The 27,684-nt window shown below is 37.9% G+C and overlaps 1 protein-coding gene across 1 annotated transcript in view; it reads right to left on the minus strand.

Moving 5' to 3' along the window:
* Window positions 1-27,684, minus strand: part of LOC109063207 (extracellular matrix organizing protein FRAS1-like) — an 83,097-nt gene that overhangs the window by 26,122 nt on the left and 29,291 nt on the right. The window contains exons 18-34 of the mRNA XM_042756548.1: window positions 26,142-26,282; window positions 25,883-26,026; window positions 23,787-23,942; window positions 21,615-21,761; window positions 21,393-21,539; window positions 18,721-18,861; window positions 17,660-17,800; window positions 17,352-17,492; window positions 16,970-17,240; window positions 15,682-15,766; window positions 11,101-11,421; window positions 7,872-8,031; window positions 7,569-7,744; window positions 4,363-4,479; window positions 3,302-3,416; window positions 1,549-1,686; window positions 920-952 (exon numbers count right to left, since the gene is read on the minus strand). Of these exons, the coding sequence (XP_042612482.1) occupies window positions 920-952; window positions 1,549-1,686; window positions 3,302-3,416; window positions 4,363-4,479; window positions 7,569-7,744; window positions 7,872-8,031; window positions 11,101-11,421; window positions 15,682-15,766; window positions 16,970-17,240; window positions 17,352-17,492; window positions 17,660-17,800; window positions 18,721-18,861; window positions 21,393-21,539; window positions 21,615-21,761; window positions 23,787-23,942; window positions 25,883-26,026; window positions 26,142-26,282 (2,574 nt within the window). The remainder of the gene's footprint in view (window positions 1-919; window positions 953-1,548; window positions 1,687-3,301; window positions 3,417-4,362; window positions 4,480-7,568; window positions 7,745-7,871; window positions 8,032-11,100; window positions 11,422-15,681; window positions 15,767-16,969; window positions 17,241-17,351; window positions 17,493-17,659; window positions 17,801-18,720; window positions 18,862-21,392; window positions 21,540-21,614; window positions 21,762-23,786; window positions 23,943-25,882; window positions 26,027-26,141; window positions 26,283-27,684) is intronic.

The following is a 27,684-nucleotide window of genomic DNA, read 5'->3' on the forward strand; positions in this document are numbered from 1 at the left end:
CTCCAGCATAACACTTACTGTCTGCAAGGCAGCACTGCATTGATATTCCTGATATTCTGGTAAGGGGTTTGTTATTAACCTCTAGTATTAAAATTAAAGTAACATTAATTTTAATGTTAAAATAAATATCATTATTAATGCTATTAATAAAGGATAACTTATTAATTTATGATTTTACAGTAGTAAAAAACTAGTAGTAACCAGTAGTAAACATTTTTTAAGGGTAGAAGTGAAGAAGTTGTTTTCAAAATCAAAGTTACAATTTACATACTTTCAATGTGAAACTAAACAAAGACCTTTTGGAATACAATTAATTATTTGAATTTTAATTCTGGATATCAGATGCTGAGCCGAGATTCTCAATGTTTTATGACCCTGTGTTTGTTGTTTTCCTTTAGTTGAGTGTGTATATATATATATATATATATAAGCTGAGTATTTGTATAAGGAACAAAAAGCTCTTTTAGCATTGACTTCTGATGCTGCCGTTCTTCTCCAGTCTACTGTTACTCTCCATCCATGTCACTCTATTACTAACAGCACTAAAAGGAGTTTGTCTGCCCTACAGTGCCCTGTTTCCAACCAGACACAGAAGGGCATATGAGCAGTCAGAGCTCTGATTCATGGGCACTGCGTGAAGAAGATGGATGCACAGTCATATCCTGCTGTCAGGTGGAATGAAGCATATGGACGGACATCAAAAATAGAGAGGGAATCATATTCCCTCTTAGGAAAGAGAAGGTCCCATAAATAAATAACAGCAACACACCAGGGAATGTGGGATAAGAGGCACAGAGGGATCTGTTTATGGTGTTTCAGAGGAAGAAATGAATTCTGGGTTTGCTGGAAGCATGCAAGGTAAGGGAGAATAAGGCAGAGTCGCTGGTGGGTGTTACAGAGGCCAAAATTGATTATATACCTGTGAAATGGAGGCTCACTGACTCTGGTAGACCTGCAGCAATGAAACAGTGTTAGTGGTTACTTTCACAATCAACTGCAAACAAATCACAATAATTAGAGTGCTGGGTGAGAGATTATTTCATATTTAAACGGTTAAGCTGCAGAGGTGAGTTTTACAGACTTATGCATCACTAACAATACCTCAGATGTTGGCTTTGACAGCTCAGAAGCACTAATTAGCATCAAATTAGTACTAAATCAACTGTGTGCTGGCATATTCGCTAATTAACTTCCCCCACAAACTGTAAACATTTCAAATTAATGAATGTGTCATTACACTCTTGCATGCTACTATTGTTACATCCATTTTAGAGCACAATAAAAAATGTTTAGGGACGGAAATTTCTAGTTGACTTAGTTTGATTGATTTTGATTGATTGTTGTGTTAAATTTAATTTAAGTTACTGTAATATTTTGAATTTTGTGAATTTTAAAGTAACTGTTTTCTAATTTAATATTTTAACATTTAATTTATTGCTGTGATGGAAAGTAGAATTTTCTGCAGTCATTACTCCAGTTTTCAGTATCACATGATTCTCATTCTAAATCATTCTAATATGCTTATTTGGTGCTCAAGTAAAGACTCACCTGTAAATGAGTACTGATAAAGCTCCTGAAGGTGGGACGGGGCTTGTGGGGGTCTGTAGATAATTTTGCCACTGTCTACATCAGCTTGTGTGAAGAGACGCACATGATGGTAAGGTCTGTCCCTGTGCTCCAGCGTACCTGAAAGAGGAGAGATATTAACTTCATCATATTAATATAACAATCAGTTCAGTATTAGAAGCTTAGAAATTAAAGGGGGTCATATGATGCGATTTCAAGTTTTCCTTTCTCTTTGGAGTGTTGCAAGCTGTTCGCGAATAGATAAGATCCCTAAAGTTGCAAAGACTAAAGTCTCAAACCCAAAGAGATATTCTTTATAAAAGTTAAGACTCGTCCATGTCCTCCTAAAATGCCTCGTTTAAACACCCCCCCCCCCCCCCCACATGTCTACGTCACAGTGTGGGAAGAATTGTATAACGCCGCCCAAATGTTCATACAAAGAAAGAAGGTGTAACTTTGATTCTCGCTGTAGTACTGTTGCCGCCGGCACCATGTCGTGGAGATGCTGTTTCATTGTGAAAGTGAAAGCCTTCCAAAAGAGAACACAACTAGAAATCAGTGGTTAAGTTGTATTTACAACACTGTTCCAGAACAGTTCAACCCAAATATTCGAGTGTGCAGCACATTTTATGGAGGACTGTTTCCTGATCCTGGAAGAGAAGACTATGATGCCGGCTGTTCTGACTCACAGTCTGTAAGTACGTTTACATATTTAAAGGATTTGCCACTAATGATTCAAATGCGAGTTTTGAGCAGCGGTTCTCAATTTGAGTCTTCGCTCCCCCTGCTCTGCATATTTTGTATGTTTCTCTTATGGCTTCAGACATTTGTTCTATTAGAACGTAAGTGCCCTGCGAAGTGGACATCACAGGATATTCCAACATGATTCCAGTTCGATGCGAACGTATATGTTCTATTCAAAGTGCATTGAAGTGTGCGATATGTGAATTTAAATTGTATTTATTTACAGAGGTATATGATGTCACACTTTTCCGTGTGTGAAGACATTGCGCAGCGCAAATCCATGTATGAATGTTCCGAAGTGAAGTAAACTTCAACAGTTTTCCCCTGCTCAGGGAGTAGGGAGCAATGAACACTATGTAGGGACCATGTCAGTGGGAACACAGTTCATGCACGGAGATCACTTCTAATGAGCTGATTATCTGAATCAGGTGTGTTAACAGAGAGATGTGCAAAATATGCAGACTTGGGGGCGCAAGGACTGGAACTGAAAACCGCTGGTGTAGAGTAGAGCTTGTTGTTTGTCGTTTCTCAGATGTGCAAAATATGCAGACTTGGGGGCGCAAGGACTGGAACTGAAAACCGCTGGTGTAGTTTGTTTTGTACGCCGCCGACCATGCACGCATCACAGTATGCCGATCACAAATGCAGACATGGTTTTATGTGTACGCGCCGCCATGCAACACAACACAACACAACACATCACGTATTGAGATTTTATTATGCTTTTTTTTTTATTAGTGATTTTTAGTTTTTAATTGTGTTTTTTGTTTTTTTATTATGCATAATTTGAAGTTTCTCATTATCATCTTAGTTTCTCATTATCATCTCATTATCATTGTCTACCCTTCCATTAAAAGACTCAGCAAGATTCACATTTGAAATCCTCTACTCTCTATTTAATGGCACAAAAAGGAGAGCGAAGAAAAACTATCAGGCTTCCATTATGCCTGTAAGTGTCCTACCCCTATGACAATAATGGAGGTTTAGTTACCGTGGCCTGAGGTAAGCACTTTGGTGATGTTGTAGACAAGCTTGTTGCTGGGCGTCTCCGAGTCAGTGAAGGAGAGAGCAGAAGGAGATATCACAGTCACGCGATCTTCCAGTGCCTGCACACACACACACACACACACAGAGCCAAAAACATTTACACTGATGAAGACAATAAAGTTTGGAGATTGTATGGATTTCATTTCCATCGATGTGCTCACTGGGGTTACTGAAGTTGTAAGCAGCAATGCACAGGACTTGCTTGAGAAGGATTTGGCATTTTGTTTTTAGACCACCAAATCAACAGTGTCACCAAAGAAGTGTGTTTTTGGTTATGAGTGAAAGATAACCTTGTTCAGCTTCCCAAAGAACCCAGATGTTTGTTTCTCCAGGGCAGCAAAGGAGTTCTGCAAATGGGTTTGTTTGTTCTCGTCATTTAAGTGTCAAATGTTTTATAAAAATTTTTAAAAAAATTAAGTCAATAAAGTTTTTGTTCCTGTTTTATTTATGTCAATGTCACAGCTTGGAGACGATCACTATGCAAAAGCTCTGCATGCTCCTGACTCTTTAGCTCCGCCCACAGCCCGCCTCCAGGAGCTCGACTGCTTTCAGAGAGAATCGTAAAGCTGTATATCTTTAATAAATCTGTTAAAACTAAAGACTATTCAGAGATATGAATGATGCAATACTACTCTGAGGGTACTCAAGATAACATGCGACTGGCTGAAACTGTGTCCCCAAGGCTGCATTTATTTAATCAAAAATACAGAAATGACAACTATATAGTGAAATATTATTACTATCTATTTCTAAATATTTAAAAATGTAATTTATTCCTTTCCAATGTGCTCGAGAAAAAATTCTTACTTTTATCAATTTTGAAAACAGTTAATATTTTTGTGGAAGTCATGATACATTTTTTTTTAGGATTCTTTGATGAATGAGAAAATATTTTAACAGGGGAAAAACAAAAACACACTTATATTTCAGTTAGAAGTTAAAATTAAAGCAGTTTCAAGGTCTGGATAACACTGGATGTAACTAAAATCTAAAGAGACATCTTACAGTGATCTGCAGGTCGGTTCCAGGTGAGAGCTGAGGCAGGCCAGGGGTCTGAGGCATCACTCCTATAGTGAAGGTCTGCGTATCACTCAGAGGCTCTGGATAGACCTCACTTGAAACCTGCCAACAAAAGCACATGCCCATGCATTAACAGATGTTTATAAATTTATAAATAAATATTTATTCATGCATAAATAATTTTAAATAAATACCACAGTGTACATGTACTCATTCCCACTATAAAATATAAGCTTTCTCAAAAGCAAATGTTAACAATTCTCGGGCAATAATTGGCAATAATCAATGTACTACATAACTAAAATCACTACATTAATACACATCCTATTTTTGAGATTTTTTATTCGCTCTGTGACAGTCATTAATTCGAATACAAAATCATTTCAACAGTAAAGTCTTGAGCACACACCTAACAAATAGGCCGAAGCACTTCGCGGTCACAAAAACACCCCTGAGGACATAAACTACACTGTGTCGAACCATTAAAACTCAAATCTTATTTAATGAAGTCTGTGGCACAGGATGCAGCCTCAGGCAAGACGAGAAGAGAAAAGAACAAACAAGAAGAGAAAGCCATTTTCTTGAGGACGACAAAAAAACTGTTGTGTCAAGAGTCATTAGGGGTTCAAGCTGCTGAATTAAATGTGATCGAATGTCCTTTAATGCTGCTTACACTGATTTGAAACTGGATCTGAAGACAAATTAGCTCATAAATACCCAAGTAATGCACTGAAGCTGGTGAAGGAGAAGTAGGACAGATATACAAATTGGCTAAGAGTGTGAAACAGAGCTGAAGTAAAATAGAGAAAATAGTCCAATAAGGCGAGAGAAAGGAACAATGTGTTTATCTCTGTGTTCGCTTCGCAACAGGAGATACGCTGATCTAAAAGTGATGTTGTGTGTGAGAGAGAGAAAGAAAAGTTCCGTTCAAAAGTTTGGGGTTGGCAAGATTTTTTATAATGTTTTTGAAAGAAATTTCTGTAAATACTTTATTTTAAGGACCAATTCTCACTATTAACTAGTAGCTTATTAGTATGCATATTACTAGCACATTAGCATATTGGCTGTTTATTAGTACTTACAAAGCATATATCGATGACTAATTCTGCATGAACATATTCTAGATCCCTTAATCCACCCAGTACCTACAGTAAACTTAACAACTACCTTACTAACTATTAATAAGCAGCTAATTAGGAGTTTAATCATAGATGATAGTGAATATGTGTTCCCTTTTCTAAAGTATTAATAAAATTTCTCGCATTCATTTTATGAAACATTTTAATATATCAACAACATGCAATTTATTTCTGTGATGGCAAAGCTGAATATCTAATAGAAAGTTTAAAAGAACAATATATAAAGAACAGTATTAATTTTTTATAACAATGTAGACGACTTTACAGTCACTTTTAAAGAATTTAATGAATCTGAATGAGTGAAAGTTCTTTAAAAAACAAACAATTAACCTATTAACCCCAAACTTTTGTCTGGAAGAGAGCATGGAAGAGAGTTTATCAAGTGACTTCTGGATGTGTATGTGACAAAAGTTGATTTTGATGATTTATGTCTGAAGTGGGCCAGTCAAAATAAAATAAAAAAAAAAACCGAAAAAAAGAGAGAAACACCATAATGAAATGGAGCAGAACTTCTACAGATTAAGAAATGAACCACTGCCATGTGTGCTCCTCATTTGGGAGTCACTCTCATGGTCTTCGTGGTCAAAAGTGACCGGACATCTGAAATGTAACTTTTATTTTCTTCAGTAAAATCAATCTAATATATTATTGTTCAAAAATCTTTTTTTTCTTTTGTATTTTGAGAGAATTTTATGGTACTAATTAATATTTATGCAATAATTATGATCAATTGTTCCCAATGAAAATAGTCCAAACATTTTTTTTTTTCTAATTTTTTACAATTATTTTTCAATTAATGCAGTATTTCAGATTAAAATAGAGACTAGGTCTTTAAAATCCAATTTTTGAAGGCAGAAAAGCACCTCCTGGTGAGAAAAAGCTGTAATTGCATGGTGTAACCACTAGATTCCTGTATAGGACTCTATAGAGAGGCTTGTGAATCAGTTAGTTGTTTTTATTTGTTTTTGTTTATTTTTGTTTGGTTTTGTTTTTTTGTGGATTTACATTAAGGCATTCTTGAAGACTACTTTTTGTCAATATTTATATTTTTTGTTATTTTAAATGTTGATTTGAAGTGTAGGTTTTTGCATTATTATTACTACATTCAAACCTGAACACAGAAAGCACTTTGTTACACAAAACATTACAATTCTATAAAAATGTAACAAAAGTTAACAGGAATGCTTTATCAGAGCTTAATCCTTCTGGGTCTGATCTGATTTTAATCTCTTATTTCAGTCTTCTGACTCATTTTAGCTATATGGTTATAGCCATACCAATTCATTTAAGTATGTATAATTCTGTATGTGTGTGTCTGTGAGTGTGTGTAAGTAAGTGTGTGTGAGTGGATGTATCAGTTTTACACTCTTTATGTTTTTAGAGTGTACACACTTTCCTTGCTGTGCCCATTTTTTTTTTTAATTTTTTTACTGCATTTTAGTTGAATAATTGATTTTATTTTACATAGTTGCAGTGTTACAGTCACAACAGTTCATAAGAGTGTATGTGTGTGTACAAGTGTGTGTCCGCACGTGTGTGAGTTGGTGTGTTGATTTTGCACTCTAGATGTTTTAAAGTTTCACCCCTTCATTGCTGCGCAATTTTTTTCTGCACTGTGGATTTGTAGATTGTACACACAAAAATTGTCTGTATTTTTCTCCCATTTTCCATTCATTTTCTATGGTCAGTCATTTTTGACCGAAGACCATGAGTGTGACTAATTTTATTATGACCACTTAGTTTTTCGAATCATGCCCTCAATATTTGTGTGTGTGTGTGTTCACATACCAAGTGCCATAAAAGTCACAAAGTTCCGTACCATTCTGGTGAAGCTACGATTTTTAAAAATTCAAAATGTAAAATTCTCCAGTCAGAAGTGACCGAATACCGCACAAGGGTTTAACTGCAAATCAATATATAACACAAAAATAATTATTTCGAACCAGCCAGAAGTTAAGTGGAACCTATGAATTTACATACTGAGCCACAGGGCTTTTGCCAAAGCGACAGTATTTGCCCTGTTAAATTTAATGCTCACTTTGTGTGTCTCACCTGAAATTGAAAAGTGTCTCTCTGTGATCCGGATCCATAGTGTCTGTACCAGACAGTCCCTTCATTAACATCTTGCTGCGTAAATGAGCTGGTTGGTGTGGTGTTCTGAGCATCTGGGAAGGACTGCCATGCCTCCACAGGACCATCAGCAGGCATAGACACCAGCACAATCTCTCCTAGACACATAAACACATAAGATTCCTTTAGGAAGAAGTATTTTACCTCAGTTCATGGCACTGAATTGAGTTTAGAAAGAAAGACAGACATTAAGGAAGGAATGCTAGAGACAGATGCTGATGATACCGTATCTGGGCTGTCCACTCTCAGAATGGATGGTGTACAGGATTTCAGAGTCACGGGTTCCTTGGAACTGAGCATTGAGGCTCTTCTTAGACAGCTGCACCATTCCTCCCTCCCTCACCCAGGTCCTGGGCACTGAACGCAGGTGAGGAGTCAATCCAACCTACAGAGAAACCATCATGCACAGTTAGGATTAATGGTGTGTTTATTTCAAGCATGTACCTTATAAAAAATAAGTTAAGGTTACGACTTCCTCTCACCAAAACTGCATTTATTTGATAAAAAATAGTAAAAATGGTAATATTGTGAATTATTAGTACAATTTAAAATCACTGTTTTCTATTTTAATATATTTTAAAATGTAAAGGTCTTTAGTGTTACAGTATGATTTGCTGCCATAAAGAAATTTTTTTATTATAAATATCGGAAGCAGTTTATTAATTTTTTTATGGAACCTGTGATACTTTTTTCAGGATTCTTTAATGTATAGAAAACTCAAAAGAAATCAAAATTGTACAAATTATTTCTAACCAAAGGTATCAATTTCTTAAAAAAAAAACTTTTTTCAAAGGTGGAAGTTTAGGTTGAAGTTTTTGCAGTTGTCACGTTTGTGCAGCGGTTGAATCATTATAAAACCACAAGAAGATGTCTTTCTTGCATTTTTGAGAAATGAGAAACATCAAAGCTACAAGAAAATCACAAAGACACATGCTAATCATACATACTCAGCTATTAATATGCCAGGAATCTTTAGATCCTAACAGGGCTCTGAACATCTCAGCGCTAACGGAGGAGCTCATTGCGGTGAATAAGATCTTCTGCTTCACAGATAATCAAAGACCTTCAAGGACGTGGGGAGATGAAAGCCCTGATTCACAGAGGAAACACCCTGGCACCCTTCCACCACCTTCCTGCTGATCCTGATCACCTCTCTGAGAGCGGGACGGATTTATAAAGCAAGGTGTTCACGGAAGAGTTAACTCAGAGGTCAAAAATATCAATCGGAATTTGATGTTACTACAAGAAACCATTTTTAAGGTTACCTGCAAAACATCTTGTACAATGAAGGTGATACATAGCAAAGTTATTTTTCTTTCTTTCTTTTTAAAGTGGTGGAGAAAGTGAATTTTTGAGGTCTCCAGGCCACATTGAATCAAGAATCATTCACCAGTGCTGACCAATAACATGGATCAGGGACTACAAACACCAAATGACTTCTCTCGAAAAGGCTAATTGAAAGCCAGCTTCCTCTTTTATTCCTCTTTGTCTTCATTGCCGAAATCCCCACATATTATAGATCTTATGAGATCAGGAAGCTTGCTCCCAAAACCAAAGCCACAATCAATAAAGAGTCTTCATGTTGCCTACTCAGCCTTCATCTGTGTCTGCTCTCAACATGTAACTTGATGTAACTTGTAACTTGTAACCTTTCCACTCACTGGTAGTAGTGTGAGTGCAATAGGCCTTTATTCGATTCTGTCCAATAAAACTAACTGTGCTCCTACCTATAAAAACGAAGTGCTATTGATTTTGATTAAGAGTGTTTTGTTTGATGTGGGGCTTGGATTAGTTTAGTGAAGATTAGGTTGGTATGTTAGATGCTGCAGCGGGGAACAAGGCAGGTGTAATCGGATGACACTACAGAGAGATGTGAGGATAAGGGTTTATGGAAGTGGGGACAGAGCTTCAAAAGAGCAAACAAAGTGCTGCAATCTGTCTAGACATCAGCAGGCTGAGGGCATGTCAAACAGTCAGAAAGGGGTGATTTCAAGCGTAAAAGGGGTGATGATGACTGTATAAGTGTGTATGGATGGAGAGAGGTATGAGAGGTGTTCACCCTGTCATGAAAAACACACTATGCACTGCACCCATTGCGTCTCAATGCACCTGCATTGTCAGAACAAATGAGCAAAAATGATGCAAATGATACAAAATTGCACCCTTAAGGGTACTTATCATATATGCACCATTAATACCTCTACAGGTTACATATTAGTACCTTAAGGTGTAAATATGATCCTGTGAGGGAACAGACACAGTAGTTGTATGTTATGTGATCATAAACAGATCCTAACAGTACACTGTAAAAGTGGTCATCTGTAACTGAGTTTGAGCTTTTTCAAGCTTATAACCCTTTAATTGACGGGGTTTCAAACCCAAAATATTAACCTGCAAGGGATTCCCTTCTTTAATTATAACGGAAGCTATATAATTTTATGCACAAAGAAAAATCTGTGTGCTGTATGCTGGGCCTATCTCAGTGTCTGGGGCTGAAAGCATGTATAAAAGACTCATTTATATACTTACTTAATAATTATTAATAATATAAGTATTAATCTTGTAACATTTTGCTTCCAAAATCAAATAACTGGCTTTTAGTAATATCCCTGTAAGCACATTATTAAAAGATTAACCCTATAAACTTTTAAAATAAACACATTTGTTTATAGGAAAAAATTATAATTGTGATTAATCTCAAGATTTCTGACCAGTCTTTAGAAAAGTAAACATCTGTTTTGAAAAAAAAAATGTGTTTATATATTATATTTAATATTGAAATTAATTAGAAAGTCTTAATCTTAAAATTTCCACAGATTCTGCAACACTCCTTTCCAGTACCTTGGAATTTTCCAGACTTCAGTTTAAAAACCACTGGAAAAATCTATTTAGGTCTAATAAGTGATGTTAGAGTTTTTTCAGTGTACTCTTTTTGAGTGATTTTATCATGACAGTGAGCATAAATCACACCAGAATCAAGAAATGATGCAGTAGTAGCCTAAGGCGCCATCATCAAGATGTTACAGCATCAGGTGGAGCGCATGAATCCATAATAAGCCAAAAAAATCCTTGATTTAAGAGCTGATGACCTGCTTTTTTTTGCACTTAATATTTTTTACACTAACATGGAAGTACATGACAGATTGATAGGCCTATACACAATCATACAGTAGGTAACCAGTATTCAGTTGTTAGTTCAAAAATGGCACATTTATGACATTTAAATAAATTCCCAATCAGAGAAAAAAAGAGAAATTAAACACATTTAGCTGAATGTTACAATAACAGAGCATGTAATTTCAAAGAATATAAAACTCCATGATAAGCAGACTAGCACTTCACAAAAGTCTGGTAAGTTTCATGAAGGATTACTTCATCTTGAAAGAATCCTTTTTGATCAGGTGAACTGTCATTTAGCAAATCTTTCTTAGAGCAAAACCTGTCATGTCTGTACCTTTTGCGCAATGCTGATGTGAAACAGAATGTTCTGGTAGCTGTGCCCATCATTGACCTGCAGCAGAAGTCTGTCCTGGTCTCCTTCTGAACTGTCATGTACATACTGCAGCTGCTCACGCTCCAGGTCTTCCAGTTTAAAATGGGTCACCTGCACATCACCATGCTTGTGTTTCAGGTGGCCATGTTCAGGTGGATCCAGAACCGTGATGAAAATGTCTTGTGGATTATCAAGGTCACTGATGTGAAGAATAGATCTGCTGATGACGGCTGTCTCACCAGAGTTAATGTAGAGTATTTGGTTGGTGATCACAGTGGGTGGCTGTGAAAGGGGTAAAAAAAAAAAAAGGTAAAAAAAAAAAAAACAAACACAAATACACATTAAGATAGATTTCAAACCCCAGTTTCAATAAATAAGAGGAAAGAGAAAATATTATAAGGAAATATTTCATATTTGAGCCCCAATGTCCTTATTCTGTATTCTTTTGCATCTACATACAATATTTTTCCATTTTTATTTTGTAAATTAAGACATGCAGAGGTGAGAATCCTATCAGTGCTTGACTACTGTTGCTCAAATGAAAGACATATGAGGGAAATGAAAGGCTGGTTTTGACACATTTGAGGTACAAATGGAACTCGCACTGACACAAATGAATAAAAATACTGTATGTTGCTCCAAGACAGAGTGTTTAAAGTGGATATTTGTTTTCAAGCCCCCTGCCAGGATTCAACCTTACTTTATCTATCATGGCTTAATTCTGTTATTTTTGGCCTAATTTTAATTTATAGTCAAAGAAAAGAGATGGCAAATGCTGCAGGCAGATTCAAACTTGTGTTGTCCACGTGTGCACCAAAGCATTTTATACACAATATGCTTTTTGTTTAAAGCAATTCACACTAACGAACATTCATTAGGTTGCTGCTGCACAGAGCTGTGGAGAAAATCAGGCCACTTTTGTATACCACTTCACAGGGAAGACAAGAGCAAACGGTATATTTTCAAAAGACAATATTTTTCCTCAGGGAGGAATTATTGCATTTTTTACTCTAATTCCCTTGTAGGACTAGATTTGCAGTCCTCTCCCTCTTCGCTCTAAGGTACAGGTTCCCTTTCGGTCGGTCACTCTCGACGAATTGGGCTATTGCTTCGATAGACCAATCTACTTTGAGTGTAAACTAAACGAGCCAATGCACATTGGCATGTAATTATTGCATCCAGCTGCAGCTGATCACAGAGTGAGCATAAATGGGCAGCAGGTGCAATGCATACCAGCTTTTCATTTCGGAGCCGAGCGACAACATTGTTCTGCTCCATCTAAGTGTCTTCAGTGAGCTACAAGTTCAACGCGCTCTTGGAAGCTTTTAGTGTTGGCGATACGGCGCTTTAGCGGTGGTCGTTCCTGTTTCGAGTGGGTTGCACACTTCAGGTTGCACTACCCCCTGTTGTGCTGCAAGCGGCCATTCCCCTGTGTGCCTCAGCACATAAAAGAGCATTTTCTCTAAAAGAGCAATAAATGGGTGCGTCTTTGTAAAGACGATGGATCGTCTTTTTGAAGATGCCGTTTCACCCGTGCGTTTCTGGATGCGGTTGTTACCTGGCACTAGGTTATGGTCATGATCGCTGCCTCACGTGTCTGGGCAAACACGCTGAGGTGGCATTTGCGGATGAGTCATGTTCCAATCGCGGGAAGATGACCATCTTGGAGCTGCGGGCCAGGCTCCGTTTCCTCAAGGGGGGCGGAAACGGCCCGTTGCCGCGATTTAAGGCTCGTCCTGGCGGCTGACAGACGAGTACTATTTCCAGCAGTGGCACGGGTGGTCTTGAGGATCACAGCGGTGGCAAACCCCTCAGGGAACCAACCCTTGGGGGCCCACCACTCCTCTAGCGCTCCGATCCAGTTGAATAGCCAAAGGAATGCGCTGGGCCCTCTTCCAAGAGTGTACCAACGGTATCCTTTGGTGCTCCTCCCGACAACCGGATGTTGATTGCTGCATTGGAGGGAGAGCAGTCTGAGGAAGATTCGGCTGTGCTGCCGCCCTCCGGGACAATGGCAGTGCCTAAATCGGATCCAGAGATGACAGCTTTGCTTTCCTGGGCCGCCAAGAAGGTAGGGCTCGAGTGGAAAAATCCACTGCGTCACGAGCCTTCAAAGTTGGAAGACTGGTTTCTCGGGGTGGCTCACACTGGTTCTCAGCCCTGCGCCTCGGTGCCTTTCTTCCCAGAAGTGGATGAGGAGCTCACCAGGTTGTGGATGGCACCTTTTACTGCCAGAAACCAGCCTGATGGTTCCTCCTCCCTCACCACCCTTGACGGTGGTGCAGTGAGGGGTATACGGTGGTCCCCCAGGTGGAGCGGTCGGTTGTGATGCAGTTGTGTCCTCACCACAAGTTCTCTGGGTCATGCGATGTCCACACTTGTGGTCCAGGAGTGCCATCTCTGGCTGTGTCTGGTTGATATGAGAGACGCCGACAAAGATCGGTTCCTTAATGCCCCTGTGTCCCAGACGGGCCTCTTCGGTGACATGGTCAAGATCCTGGCCTGGCCAGACTGAGGCGATCCGACCTTGTGTCCGGTGGGCAGCTGCTGCCTCCACCCGTCTGCCGGCTGCAGCGGCCCAGCCTGCTTGTCACTGAGGGTGGCCCCCTGCGTCCACCCCCGCGGAAGAGCAAGCGGCCCCAGGACGGACTCATCCTCCTCCTTCACCAGCCAGCAGCAGCAGGTGGTTTGAGAGCGTCAACAAAGGCCCTACTCATGCACCCTCTGCCAACCTGTGGAACCAGGTAAACGTTACACCGCACACTCAGACCCCTCTCTGGTCTGGTCATAAGCCGCCCGAGTTGGGTCCCTGCGTTCCACCTTGCCGCCCCACTGCAGGTACGACGGTGGTTCCGTTGGTCCCACTTGCACAGTTACTGGGTGCCTGGCTAGCGCTACCCAGCCCTTCTCGCTGGCTTCTGTGGACCATCAGCCTCGGCTATGCGATTCAGTTCACCCAGCATCCCCCCAAGTTCAGCAGTATCCCCTTTACTACAGTGAAGGCAACCGATGCTCCTGTCTTGCATGCGGAGATCGCAGTCCTACTGGCGATGGATGCGATAGAGCCAGTCCCTCCAGCCAATATGAGGATGGGGTTTTACAGCCCTTACTTCATTGTACCCAAGAAAGGTGGTGGGTTATGGCCAATCTTGGACCTGCGAGTCTTCAATCGGGCCCTTCATCGGTTACCGTTCAAGATGTTGATGCAGAAACGCATCTTCGGGTGCATCCGTCCCCGAGATTGGTTTGCAGCGATTGAAAATTGACCTACTGAAAGGGAACGTCTAGGTTACGTATGGTAACCCTCGTTCCCCGAAGGAGGGAACGGACACATCACGTCCCGTCGCCACAGCTGCTGTACCACCGGCCGGGTCACCGGCTCGGCTCCTCAGTGAAAACCTGGTATGCATTGCACCTGCTGCCTTTTTATGCTCACGCTGTAATCAGCTGCAGCTAGATGCAAAAATTGCAGTTCTATCAAATCGATATTCCAATTCGTTGGTCACCAACGTGACGTCTCCGTTCCCTCCTTCAGGGAAAGAGGGTTACCATACGTAACCGAGACGTTCAACAGCAGGAAGTGAGCTTATCAGTCCATGAGGGGCAGGAATGTATTTTGGGTGTTATTTGTTGCAATGACATCCATTAGATTTCTGTAGGGGAGCTCAGGTTTCTGTGTGTGTGTGTGTGTGTGTGTGTGTGTGTGTGTGTGTGTGTGTGTGTGTGTGTGTGTGTGTGTGTGTGTGAGACACAGGCAGTTCTCTGGAGGAGACTGTATCTATGAAGTGTAACTAAATGCTGCAGAGGAATGAGCAGCACAGAGAGAGTGAGACAGAGAATGGGAAGAGATGCTGGCTCAGTATGAGCTATAATGCCCTCCTCAGAGGGAGGATAATGGCCAGTCAATCTATGTTAAGGATGTGGACTATGGGTGTAAGCAAAGATGAGTATACAGCAGAAAGGGTCCAATTTTACATTTCTAATTTACATAGGCGAAATCATAACTTTTCGAAAACCTGACATTTTTAATAAAGGAATCATGACATCCAATATGGCGACAACCAATTTGGACAGCCTTGACTTAATTTATATTTTTCTTAAAACCTTTTTAAAGTAAAGGTGTATGTTCAAATTCCGGGTGCCTACATACTTGATTTAATCTAAGCAACAACAGGCCAGAATGTGTCTTAAAGAGTGTTAAATACTTGCTGTGAGTGTTAAAAGGCTGTAAAGAAAAGGTGGTGCGAAAAGCCCTAATATGGAGATAGTCTGGTCATGTTTTATGCAAATGACTAACCTTGGGCACACGGTCACTCATTCAGAATATTCCAACTTCATTAACATTAGAACAAGGTTACTCTTTTGCATACAAATATGAAATAATTCATGCAATTATTAGTAATTGCATGTCCTGTCTCTTTTTTGTTGTATTTGTCTTGTGACTGCAGAATGAAGCTCCATTACCCAGCGTTCTTACACAAGGTGTGTGTGTGTGTGTGTGTGTGTGTGTGTGTGTGTGTGTGTGTGTGTGTGTGTGTTTACCTGCTGGGAGACCGCCTGCACTGGAACACTCTGAGGCTGAGAGAACAGCTGAGGATCTGCTGCCCTTAACATGAACTGCCCACTTCTACAAAACAAGCCAACATTACTCTGCTGTGAACAGATTCAAGGATGTAAATAATGAGTCAGGGTTTGCCTACATTTTGCTACAAAATCTGAAATCATGTATATTGTAGGGACCAGCTAAAAGAAAATGACTTGGTAAACATACTAAATAATGTCATACTGTTGAAATAACCACAGCAAATAATGTCTTAATGAAAATGTTTAGCTCAGTCTCTAAACAATACAAGTCAATGGGAAGTAATAGTTTCCATTTCACATTGTGACAAAAACAAAGGTGTGTCTGTGTATAAAGTGGACAAAAACAACAGAAAAAGACACAATAAATAAAAGACTTAGAGAAGCAAAAGGCAGAGACCAAAATTAGAAAAAGACTTAGTGGCTTTTAAAGAGAAATGATAAAAAACTGAAAAAGTGATACATTTGGGAAAAAGAGAGATGAGGAATAAAATAGGAGTGAGAGTGTGAGGGCACAGAGATCACTTGTTAATTAAACCACAGAGCTGAAGGGAGCACGAGGAGCCATTAAAGAGATAAACTGTGAGAAAGTTGAGAGAAAACTGAAGGTCAGCAGTTAGCCTGACTTAGTGACTGCCTTACATGATCACCACAAATGCTGTGGCTCATGAGCACTGTGGGGTGTGTGTGTCCTGTCAAATGCCTCACCAACTTCACTGAGTTAATTAAAGCTAATGACTAGCGCACACTACTCAAACTCAGTCCATCCCCCAAAACACACACACACTCGAAACCCTTTCGCCTTAATATAACGTTGTTTTACTCCTGCACTGCATATAAATATGCAAAATCTGTCTGTCTAAGCAGAAATGGGCCATATCCCACAGGAATGACAAATGGAGTCGCCACCTAAAGTGATATTTCAAGAGATGAGGAATGAAATCTTTTACATGAACTATAAACAGTGTGTAAACAATATGTAATTAATGATTGTAGACTTCCATATATCATCTAGTTCATTTATACTGAACACACATTACACATGTACATTCACTCATTCTTCAATTCATGAGATGCACTGTAATGCTGTTAATGACAGTAATGCATTTTAATGCTATCGGTGACAGGGGACATATCTCTTGGTCTGCCTATAAATTATATGTTTTTAATGACTTCTGAATATGAAATAAATTTCCTGGGGAAATGACCCTGGATTCATTCCGTCACTCCTTGCTGCACACATACTCACTTGGGCTGCTCTTTGTCGTGAATGAAGCGCACAGCTCTACGTTTGAGCTGAGTCAAGGTGAAAGTGTCGTCTCTTCCCAGTGCTCTCTCTCTGTCATTTTCCAGGACCACGAGATGGCCGTTACTGGGTGGCTGAAGGAGCTGGAGCAACATGCTTTCTGATTGGCTATCTGCATCCTTGATTGACAGGAGTGCTGCATCCAGAGGCTTAACTCCACCAATAGGAACCAGCAGAGAGCCATTGATGTAAAGAGATGGAGCACGGCTGTTTGCTGTAGAAACAAAGGTGGATGTGATGTTCAAATACACAAGTCGTAACAACATAAAAATGAAGAGTATTTATAACATTTATTTCCATAAGATATGAAGAAGGTCCTGGTTACCACGACAGACTCTTGTTTTTCGGTCAGCATAGTATCCGTGACCACAGTCCACGATGCACTGGCCACCCTTCAGGAATGAGTTCTCAGCACAGACACCGCACTCACCTGCACTCACACACTCCAAGCATCCAGCTGAGCATGCTGGGAAATAATCACAAACAATCTGTCATCAGATTCAGGTAGAACACGAGAGGGAACTGCATCATACCCTACTGAGCACCTCTAAAATTAGCAGGATTGTAAAGATGCCAAAATGTCCAATCTAGGCAATCACGATCACTCGCTCAGACCAGATTCACAGCACTCACCGGTGCACTGACGGATCGAGGCATCTAGAAAGTAGCGCTTGCCGCATTCCAGCACACACTGCCCATTCAACATGGCATATGGCAGCTGGCAGCGTTGGCATTGGCCATGAACCTGGCACTGCTCGCAATGCTCATCACAGCCTGCTCATGGAAAGAATAACGTAGAGAACGCGTAAAGACACAAAATTTGATTAATATTTTATGAGATCCAAGTTTTTGTCTATCACTTTACACACTAAATTTTTTTAAAAACAAACACTTCTGCCATTACTCCAGACTTCAGTTTCACATGATCCTTCAGAAATTATTCTAATATGCTGATTTGCTGCTTAAGAAACATATTTCTTATTAACAATTAGTTGTGCGGCTTAATATTTTTGTAGATTTTTTTTTCTTTTTTTCAGCATTCCTTGAATAGAGAGTTCATAAGAACAGTATTCATTTGGAATATAAATCTTTTATAACATTACAAATGTCTTTACTGTCACTTTTGATCAATTTAATGAGTCCTTGCTGAATAAAAGTATTTAATTATTTATTGCTGACTCCAGACTTTTACATTTATAATAAAAATATAATAATTTTATATTATTTTTATTATTACTATTAATTTATAATACATTAAAATATAATACATTTTAAATACATTTAGGTTCTGTTGTATTCAGCTGAACTGCTTTAATATCATTGAGTTTAAAACTACATGCTACAATAACTGGATAATGCTGCTTAATTAAAATTCACTTTAAGATTTAATATCATTGACTGAAGAAAGTCCATTTTTAAGTAAGAGTCAGAAGCTTCTCTGCTTAATTAAAATTCACTTTAAAATATGAAAGACTTTTCTTTCAGTCTCATCTGAAATCTGTCCATTAAAGTGCCATTAAACCTCAGCTATGGAGCAGAGCCTGATGTTGGCACTATACAGCAGACATTAGTGGTCTTCTCAACCTCCCCGACTGTGACAACTGACTGAGAGATTGAAATGTCAAAGTTTATTGAGCTGGAAAATTGATTGGTTGGACTCATAATGAAGGTTGTTATTTTTGTTGATGACTGACTCAGACATCTCTCAGCATCCTGGTAGAATCCCGGCGAGCAACCCGGCACACAAATGCCATCCTGCAGGACGTATCCCTCCATGCACTGCAGACAGTCACTACGCAGGGGTCCGCGGCACGCGTTACAGCTCCAGTCGCACTCTGAGAGAAAAAGAAAGAGAGAGTGAGTGGGAGGGATATAAAAAGAGATATGATAAATTGGAGTGTGATTGAGGAAGAGAGTAAAATAAGAGCAAATGAGAAAGAAAAAAAGGCCACAACACAGTGATGAGAGAGCATGAAGAAACTAGATTTGCATTTGTTGAAAAAACAAAAAAAAGACCAGTGCTTTCAAGGCACTGCATGATAAAAACCAATCTCTTTCAGTTCTTTATGTAAATTCCAACAACATTATTGCATGCAGGAATGGAGAACTTTCTACAAATGTTAGTTAATAAAGCAATATGTATAATAGAGGCTGTTATAGTGATTATACTGTAAAGTAAAGAGTGTTCAACACAAAGTAAAGTGCTTAAATACCCCACAAATGTGTTACTGTAGTGGAAGTATTGACAGATCTTTTCTTCTGTATTGAGACGTATACATCTGAGAGAAAACTATTATTAAAAAAAAAAAAGAATGGGGACTTGGTTCTATCTATCAGTTGTTGATTGGATGGAGGCAGATCTGAATATGACTTAAGGAAGGGACAGGTTTAAGTGGATTGGGGACATCAGCAGAGAAATGTATACTGTTTCACTAGAAAGACATTTTGATTCAAAGTTACAAAATCAAAATTTGTTTTACAAAAATAACCCATATGCATTAATCAAAATAATATCAATATGATGCATTTAGAAAATAGAAAGGATGAATTTCCATCAACATTAGACAAAAGAGACCAATGTACAATAAATAGTTACATACATGAATAAGCTATTTGTCCACCAAGTAATATAGCTCATTAATCTACATTAATCTACTACAAGATGTTTACAGTTGGCAAGGTAGCAACTTAACATTTAATTAATATAGAAAGCGCCATTTAAAAACAGGTTTAACACAGGTCATCCAATCAGAATGGACCATCCTTTTTATAATCATAGTTATTATAAAATGTTTTTTAATTAATCATTTTCATAGCTGTTACTTTACTGTTGATTTTAGCATGGTGGCAAAACTGTATTGACCAGTTAAAAGCTATTAACACAACAACACATTTTATAAGGGACATTTTATTTAAATTTGAGGTTAATATGTAATATGTTAAACTGTGACACTTATAAAAAACAAAAACAGACAGTGCACCTAAGCCTGAAACCACCTGCAAAACCAAGCTTGAATAGTGTCTGCACAAAAAAGAAATATGAGGGATTTCAATACGCCACTTGACTTACAATGAGAAAGAAAGACAATGTTTCAGTTCTTAAATCATCTATTAAAGAGAGCGCTAGCCGACCATTTGATAACTCACCAGCAGACCTCCGCTCTCTAAATCAGCTCAGATCATTAAAAAGCCCCATCATGCTCTTTCTGTCATCACTCTATCTATATAACCTCATCATCGCTCCCCTCATTCACCAAATCCATCCTCCCAAAATATTTCAAACATTCAATTGAATAGAGCAGTGGCTAACTTCATTTAACACTAAATCCAATTAAAATGTCTATGCAGCTCATTTGTCCATGTGAGACTGTGTCCTTCTTTCGCATTACCTACCCATCCATAATGACACAAACAACAATGATGTCTTGCATTATTAAAATATTGTCAAGGTTACCTTCATTCACTGTACTGCAGGGGTAAACAGCTTTACATACAGTATCTCTAAAGCATTCATATGCCTGTTATTAATGTTTTCTTTCTGCTTCACTCGATATCACTTGCACACAAATACTCAAGGGACAAAAACTAATATCTATCTCCTTTTGATCTCCTCTGTAAATCCCATCAAAGAGAAATAAAGGTCTCACGGTATGGGGTCTATGTTCAACATCCAAACCCCAAACCACATCGTATTAAGATCTGAACACACTTACAATTATAAACAAATAATCTTCTTTGCAATTACTCTTGCTAGCATCTTCATAATGATTCTCTGTGAAATATATTTGACCTTATTTATTAGAATTGGATACATCCTCTTTTTCCCAGCTGTTCTGTGTGAGTTTAAGTATGTATGTTAGATATAATGGACTGGACAGATTTTAAAACACCATGTATCAAACATTTGCCAACTTTGTAAGTGGTTACAGAGAAAAACTGGGCATCACTACCAGACTTTCAAGTCATTCTGAACACAACAAACTAATGCTGAAACACATGCCTTGTTGCTAGGAGATGCATGACAAATGAAAACAATATGTGTTCTAAAATCGAATGATGTTTGAATTCATAGTCTGGGTCCATCATACACTATGACTTTCTGAGAGATCTATGTAGTGTATTCCAGCCTTTATTTGAGGAATGTTTAATGTCTATGAAAGAACAAAAAAGGACAAGCAGTTCAAAGGCAATACATACAACACACATTCAAATCAAATGATGTTTATGGACAAGTAAAACTTGTAGTTTAACAATACAGGATCAGTAATTTAAACAATGGACGACTATATCGGGAAGGAAATGAGGGCTAGTTTCTAGTCTAAATGAAGATTATTCGATGTTTGACTGCAGCTGGGCTGAGACTCACCTCTGCATGTGCGTGTGGTGGTGTTCAGGTAGTACTGATGAGCACAGCTCTCATACTGACACTCCCCAAACAGAAGCACTTTAGCTGGATCTCTACATGATGAACACACACCCGCCATCTCACAGCTCAGACACTGAGTGTCACACACTGAAACACACACAATAATCATTTAATCAATACTTATCAGACAGACAGATGCACTTTAAGTAAAGGTGTACCTACTTTGGCACACCCTGTTTTCATCAGCGTAATATCCATATGGACAGCGAGAGCTGCAGAGTCCTGATGAGGCCAGAACCTCAGGGGCCAGACAGGAAGTACAGGAGTGAGGACCATCCCCACTGCACTCCTCACAGGAAGAGTGACATTCTGGAGAACACAGATACAGGACAGTAACAATGAAGACTAGACAATTATGTCAAATGTTTCTTAACTTTGCATACAAGGAAAGCAAGCAAGGCTTCATTTACACCTTGATATAATAAAATATTATGCAAAGGTGTACTATATATACACTGTGAACTGGTGTTGTATTTTAATATGTGACCCTGGACCACAAAACCAGACTTAAGTGTCAATTTTCTCGAAATTGAGATCTATACATCATCTAAAGGCTGAATAAATAAGCTTTCCATTGATGTATGGTTGGTTAAGATAGGACACAATTTGGCTGGGATATAACTATTTGAAAAAAAAAAAAAATAATAATAAAAATAATAAAATACTGAATAAATCGCTTATGAAGTTGTCCAAATGAATTCTTAACCATGTATATTACTAATCAAAAATTAAGTTTTGACATATTTATGGGAGGAAATTTATAAAATATCTTCATGGGACATGATCTTCACTTAATATCCTATTGATTTTTGGCATAAAAGAAAAATCGATAATTTTGACCCATACAATGTTTTTGGGCTATTGATAAAAATATACCCCAGCGACTTAAGACTAGTTTTGTGGTCCAGGGTCACATATGTGTAAAAGATCCACACAACTGATTTAGACAGGACTCCATTTTAGCAGATAAAGGTTATTAAAACCTAAGAATCTTGAAAAACAGAGCAACAGTTCTATTCATTTTTTTTGTTGTTGACATTTTAATCAGTGCTGTTGCCAAGGACATTCACATTTCACTATTATGACAGAAGATTTAAAAGGAATACTGATGACATCCTACACCTGTACTCAGAAAGTTCCATTCACATATGACTTTTAGTCTGCTGTCAACTTGACATATTACCTTCAAACAGGCCAAAGACATTTGACAATGCTAAGTGCAAGTGAATTGCATTAATTGTCTTTTGCCTTTAATGCACATACAGCGTAATATGCACATTTGCATGTAAACACTTTTGTGCACAAATACACTCCCTTGATAACATGCGAGAACCAGGCAATTAAAGAAGGTCATAATAGTTTATAAATCACATCAGCATCTTAAAAGATTCTGCATTACAGCCGAGCACTATATCATACTCCCTAATAAAAACTAATGCACCGTCTCATCTACACTGTCAGCAAAGGAGCCACTTTCAAAGCATCACAGGTAATTGCATCAGGGTTATGAAAACAGAGGCTCCGGCTATACCACACTGAGAGATCATGTAGAATGACAAACTAGTGCATAAAGAGGATTCTGGTGCTGAGATAAGACGCTGTGTGAGACTGATGATGCTCAATCTACATAATGAAACTTAATGCTGGAAATAAAACTAGCACACGGTTTTCTCAGAGGAAGACAGTTAGATGATATTGAAAGATGAAATGAATTATCATCGTGTGATGCAGATTATGGATGCGCTTGAACATACTTCGAAAAGCTTATCGCCAGGGTTGCGAAATCACAATCAATTAATCAAAATAGTCATTAGTTGCTACCGTCCAATTTACCATTTGCTCAGTAGGCCTACTTTTCAGATTCATTTATGACTACATATAAATAAGCAATCTGAGGAATATGTGTGTGTGAGGGGAGCCATGAAAAAAAAAAAAAAAAAAAAAAAGATTAGCGAAGCTTCATCGCTCCCATTATTTATTCATTCTAGATGTCCTGTGAACATGCATTTCATGTATTAATCTTACAGTATGTTTATAGCATCACATATTGCCACTGCATTATCTCACAAATTCATTGCAAATCACATTTTTGTACATTATAGTTAGAATACAAAATGATTTCCGATATATTAGAGCATACATTTAATAAGTGACTCTAGACTAAGTAATATTTCATAGTAACAAATTTGATGTTTGTTGTTGCTTGATATAGGATTGTTCTGCATAATAATGCAGTGGGTCATAGGTAGCCTTACGAGGGTGAGATCGAAATTCTGTACACATCTGGTTGTGGGAACGTGCTTCATTTTTTGCTCTGAATTCATTTTTACTTACTTTTGCAAGCTCCGTGCCACCGGTAGTATTTGGGTGGGCACTGTGGTACACAGTGATCTCCCAGCAGCAGCATCCTGGGAGACTTACACCACAAACACACAGTGCCAAAGCCAGACTGCAGGTCTGCCACACACCGCTGACATCCCTCCTCACACTCTGATAGAAAAACAAACAGATGGAGAACATATATTGTATTATTATGCATATCCATAAGAAAAATCCTGAACTGAAAAAAAAAAAAAAAAAAAAAAAAAAGATCTTATCGGATTCTTATCCTGAAAATGTTCTAAAGGTGTAAAAGTAAACACTGTGTTATCTGTAAATCCTCTCTCACTCCTTATCACCTGTGAGAACAGACTGGCTTCATTGCCATGGACAAGCTGAGGTCACTGATAATAAAGAGATGCATATCAACCAATGAAAATCCTTGTTGGCTCTTTTCTCAGGCTCACTGATGATATGCAGGCTATGAAGCACTGGTACAGAGTCTTTGAATTATACATATAGTTCATGCTTTATTGACTCGTATAACAAGATCTAAACAAAAAAGTAGGCCTGTGAAATATTTCTGAGGAAAAGCAGTTACTCAAACAATAAATAAGCGCTGCTGTAACCTTCACCACATAATAAAAATAGGAGCTCTAAAAAAATTGTAAAAATGAGAATAAGGTTATTATTATAAATGTTCTCACAAAGTAAACTGTGTATATTTCAACATGTTGACAATAACAAATCCTTCTAACTATTGTATGTGGATGTTTCATGTTTTCAGATAACCACATACATTTTGAGATTTCAATGTCAAAGCCTTTCTGAATGATTCTACTAGCAAATTTACAACAGTATGTAGATATTTACTGTATAAAACATAAACTCCCCAAACCTGAGCCATTTCAATACAAGTCTACAAGCTTCCATTTAAGCGCCTTTTATTGCTATATAAATCATCCAGGTCACCTTATAACAACACACCACAATACAAGTTTACACCAGTTTCAGGAAAGTTTCACATTACACAGTTATGAAGAATGATTTTAAATGACCCATATTTTCTAAAAAGAGTGGTAACATAAGCATGAATAGATTTCATCAAGAAAAATGTTTTAGTGATCTAAGATGTGCAATATATATATATTTTATTTAGCAAAGATGCATTAAAATAAACAAAAGTGGCAGTAGAGACTTTTCTAATAATGTTGCAAAAGATTTTTATTTCAAATAAATTCTGCTTTTAATTTCTATCTATGAATCAAAGAACCCTTTTAAAAAAGTATCACAGTTTCCATAAAAATATTAAACAGCACAACTGTTGATAACATGGAGGAAATCAGCATATCAGAATCCTTTTTAAAGGATCATGTGACCCTGAAGACTGGAGTAATAGCTACTGAACATTTGACATGACAGTCATACATGACATTTTAAATAGAAAACAGTTCTTTTAAATGCTAATAAAGTTTTACAATATTAGAATTTTTACTGTGTTTGTGTTCAAATAAATATGGCCTTGAAACTCTCTGAAAATCTCACCTTTTAATGGCAAAAATCCAGTAATCCATCTTAAGAAATGACTGATCTCAGCCCTTAAATCAAACTGAATCTAAAGAAGAATTTTTAATTGATTGTTAAATGCTCTATATGGCAATTTGTTCTTTTTATTTATTTATTTATTGTGTTTGTGCCTGCTTTGATTGATAGTAACTTTTATCTTCTAGAGAAGGAGGACTTTCTAAAGCACTTACTGCTTCCTATTTGTTTTCTCATTTTTATTGCACAAAACCTCCTCTTTTTATGAGACACAGACTGGTATTTTAACCACATTTTATTAAGACCCAAATAACAGGATAACAGTATTAGCCAGTTTCAGAAAAAAACAACAACAACACTCTGAACACTTTTGACAAAAAAAAAAAATACTCTTGGCATTGACTTTCCAACAGTAGTTGACATGCACTTTGAACAGCAAATCCTCTCCTAGAGGCTAAATGTGCCCATTTGACACCTTAAACCCAAACCGGTGCAATGTCTTAAAATCAAAGGTGTCTCTTGGAAGAATTTGTTTTGGTGATGGCCTGGGAAGACTGATTTTCACTCACCTATGCAGTAGCCTACAGCATTCAGGTACTGGCCCTCAGGACAGCTGGTTCGGCAGTAGCCGTTATGCAGACTGGCGTGGGCCGGACAAGCAGAACAGTCAGCCTGAGATGGGCCCTTACACTCCTTACATGATGGATGACAAGCTGAAGGGAGACAAAATAATGAGCACAACATTACATTCATAAAAGTATCTATTAAACTGTATTAATCCACAGGGAAACTGTCTTCAGAACAGAACAGATTAACATCCAAAAACACCTTGGCAAGTACGGTCCTGAACATGGAATCCATGGGGACATTTATCGAGACACTGCTCTTGATGAAAGACACTGGGACGTATACAGGAAGTACAATTCTGGAGACTTCCACCAGAGCAGCCTGAACATGAGATGTGACATTCTGAGAGAGAAAACGAGGGAGAAAGTGATATTAGTCATAGTCTTGTGAACAAATTTAAACTCTGTACCAGATACCCCAGTATAATATAATATAACATAACGTAACATAATATAATTGATCACAAATGTCAGTAAACACTTTTACATTGATACAAAAGATTTTGCTTTCAAATTAATGCTTTTCTTTTGAACTTTCAGAATCAAATAATTCTGAAAAAAATCTATCACTGTTTCCACCAAAATATTTATCATCTGTCTTCAACATTAATAATCAGAATAATAATAATCAGAAATGTTTCTTGAGCACAAAATCATAATTACTGAAGGATCAATGGCTGATGAACTTCAGCTGTCATCACAGGAATAAATGTTAAAATTTTAATAAAATAGAAAGGTCTTTTAAATTGTAATAATACTTCAAAATATCATTGCTTAACTGTTTTGTAATCAAATAAATGCAGACTTGTTGAGCATAAGAGACTTTTCCCCAAAATTAAAAGTTTTAAAGATAAAAATGTTTTTATAAAGGTTTATTTAAATGCAAAAAATTGACATACATAAAACTTTCATAAGTGAGCACTTCAACATCACACATCACAGGGCTCAGGACAGCTGTTTTTTTAGCAATGATGCTCAATCTGCCTTAAAGCTGTATATGTAGACAAAACACATTTGCTCTAAAAAGGCTGTCAGTCAGAGAGCTGAGCCATGTGCACACAGCTGAATGAAAGCAGTGGGCTCCAAAAAGAAAGCCTGCCACTGGTGTGAAGTCTGGACTCGTCTCCACTACTATGATTAAATGTGTTTGACTTTGGCATGCAGATGAAGACATGAAATGATAATATAATATGGAATGGAAAAAAATGAAGTGGAGCTTGACAATGTTGTTGATTTTGTTTTAGGTTTGGAGTAACAGGTGTCAACAGCCATCCTCCAATGTTACCCAAATCATCTGATTGTCTTTAAATTATTTGTCTGTTCAGCCAGGTTTCATTGTCAATCAGAACAAAAGGGCTTATCTACCCCATAATTCATTACATTCCCCAAAGAAGAATAGTGGGTGTGCTAAATACTAACCCAGGCAATCTGTATTCTATTGAGTGAGTGAATAGGAAACAGGGTTAAGCTTGCTTTTAATGCAATTCAGACACACAATAAACACACCTAAAGGCCCCCCCCACACACACACACATATATATATATATATATAGGTATTTGGATCCTTTTGGACACTCAAAACCAGACTTAAAATGTCATTAGATACTTCAAATTATCTTTAGATTTTTTTATATTTTTGGACACTCAAAATCCAACTACTTTTGGGGTCACAACTCCAACCTGTATGAAGCAACTATTCTGTGATATGCAACTATTTCAATACATTTAACTAGGCTCCAGTGCAA

Source organism: Cyprinus carpio, chromosome A5, assembly GCF_018340385.1.
Source record: "Cyprinus carpio isolate SPL01 chromosome A5, ASM1834038v1, whole genome shotgun sequence".
NCBI lineage: Eukaryota > Metazoa > Chordata > Actinopteri > Cypriniformes > Cyprinidae > Cyprinus > Cyprinus carpio.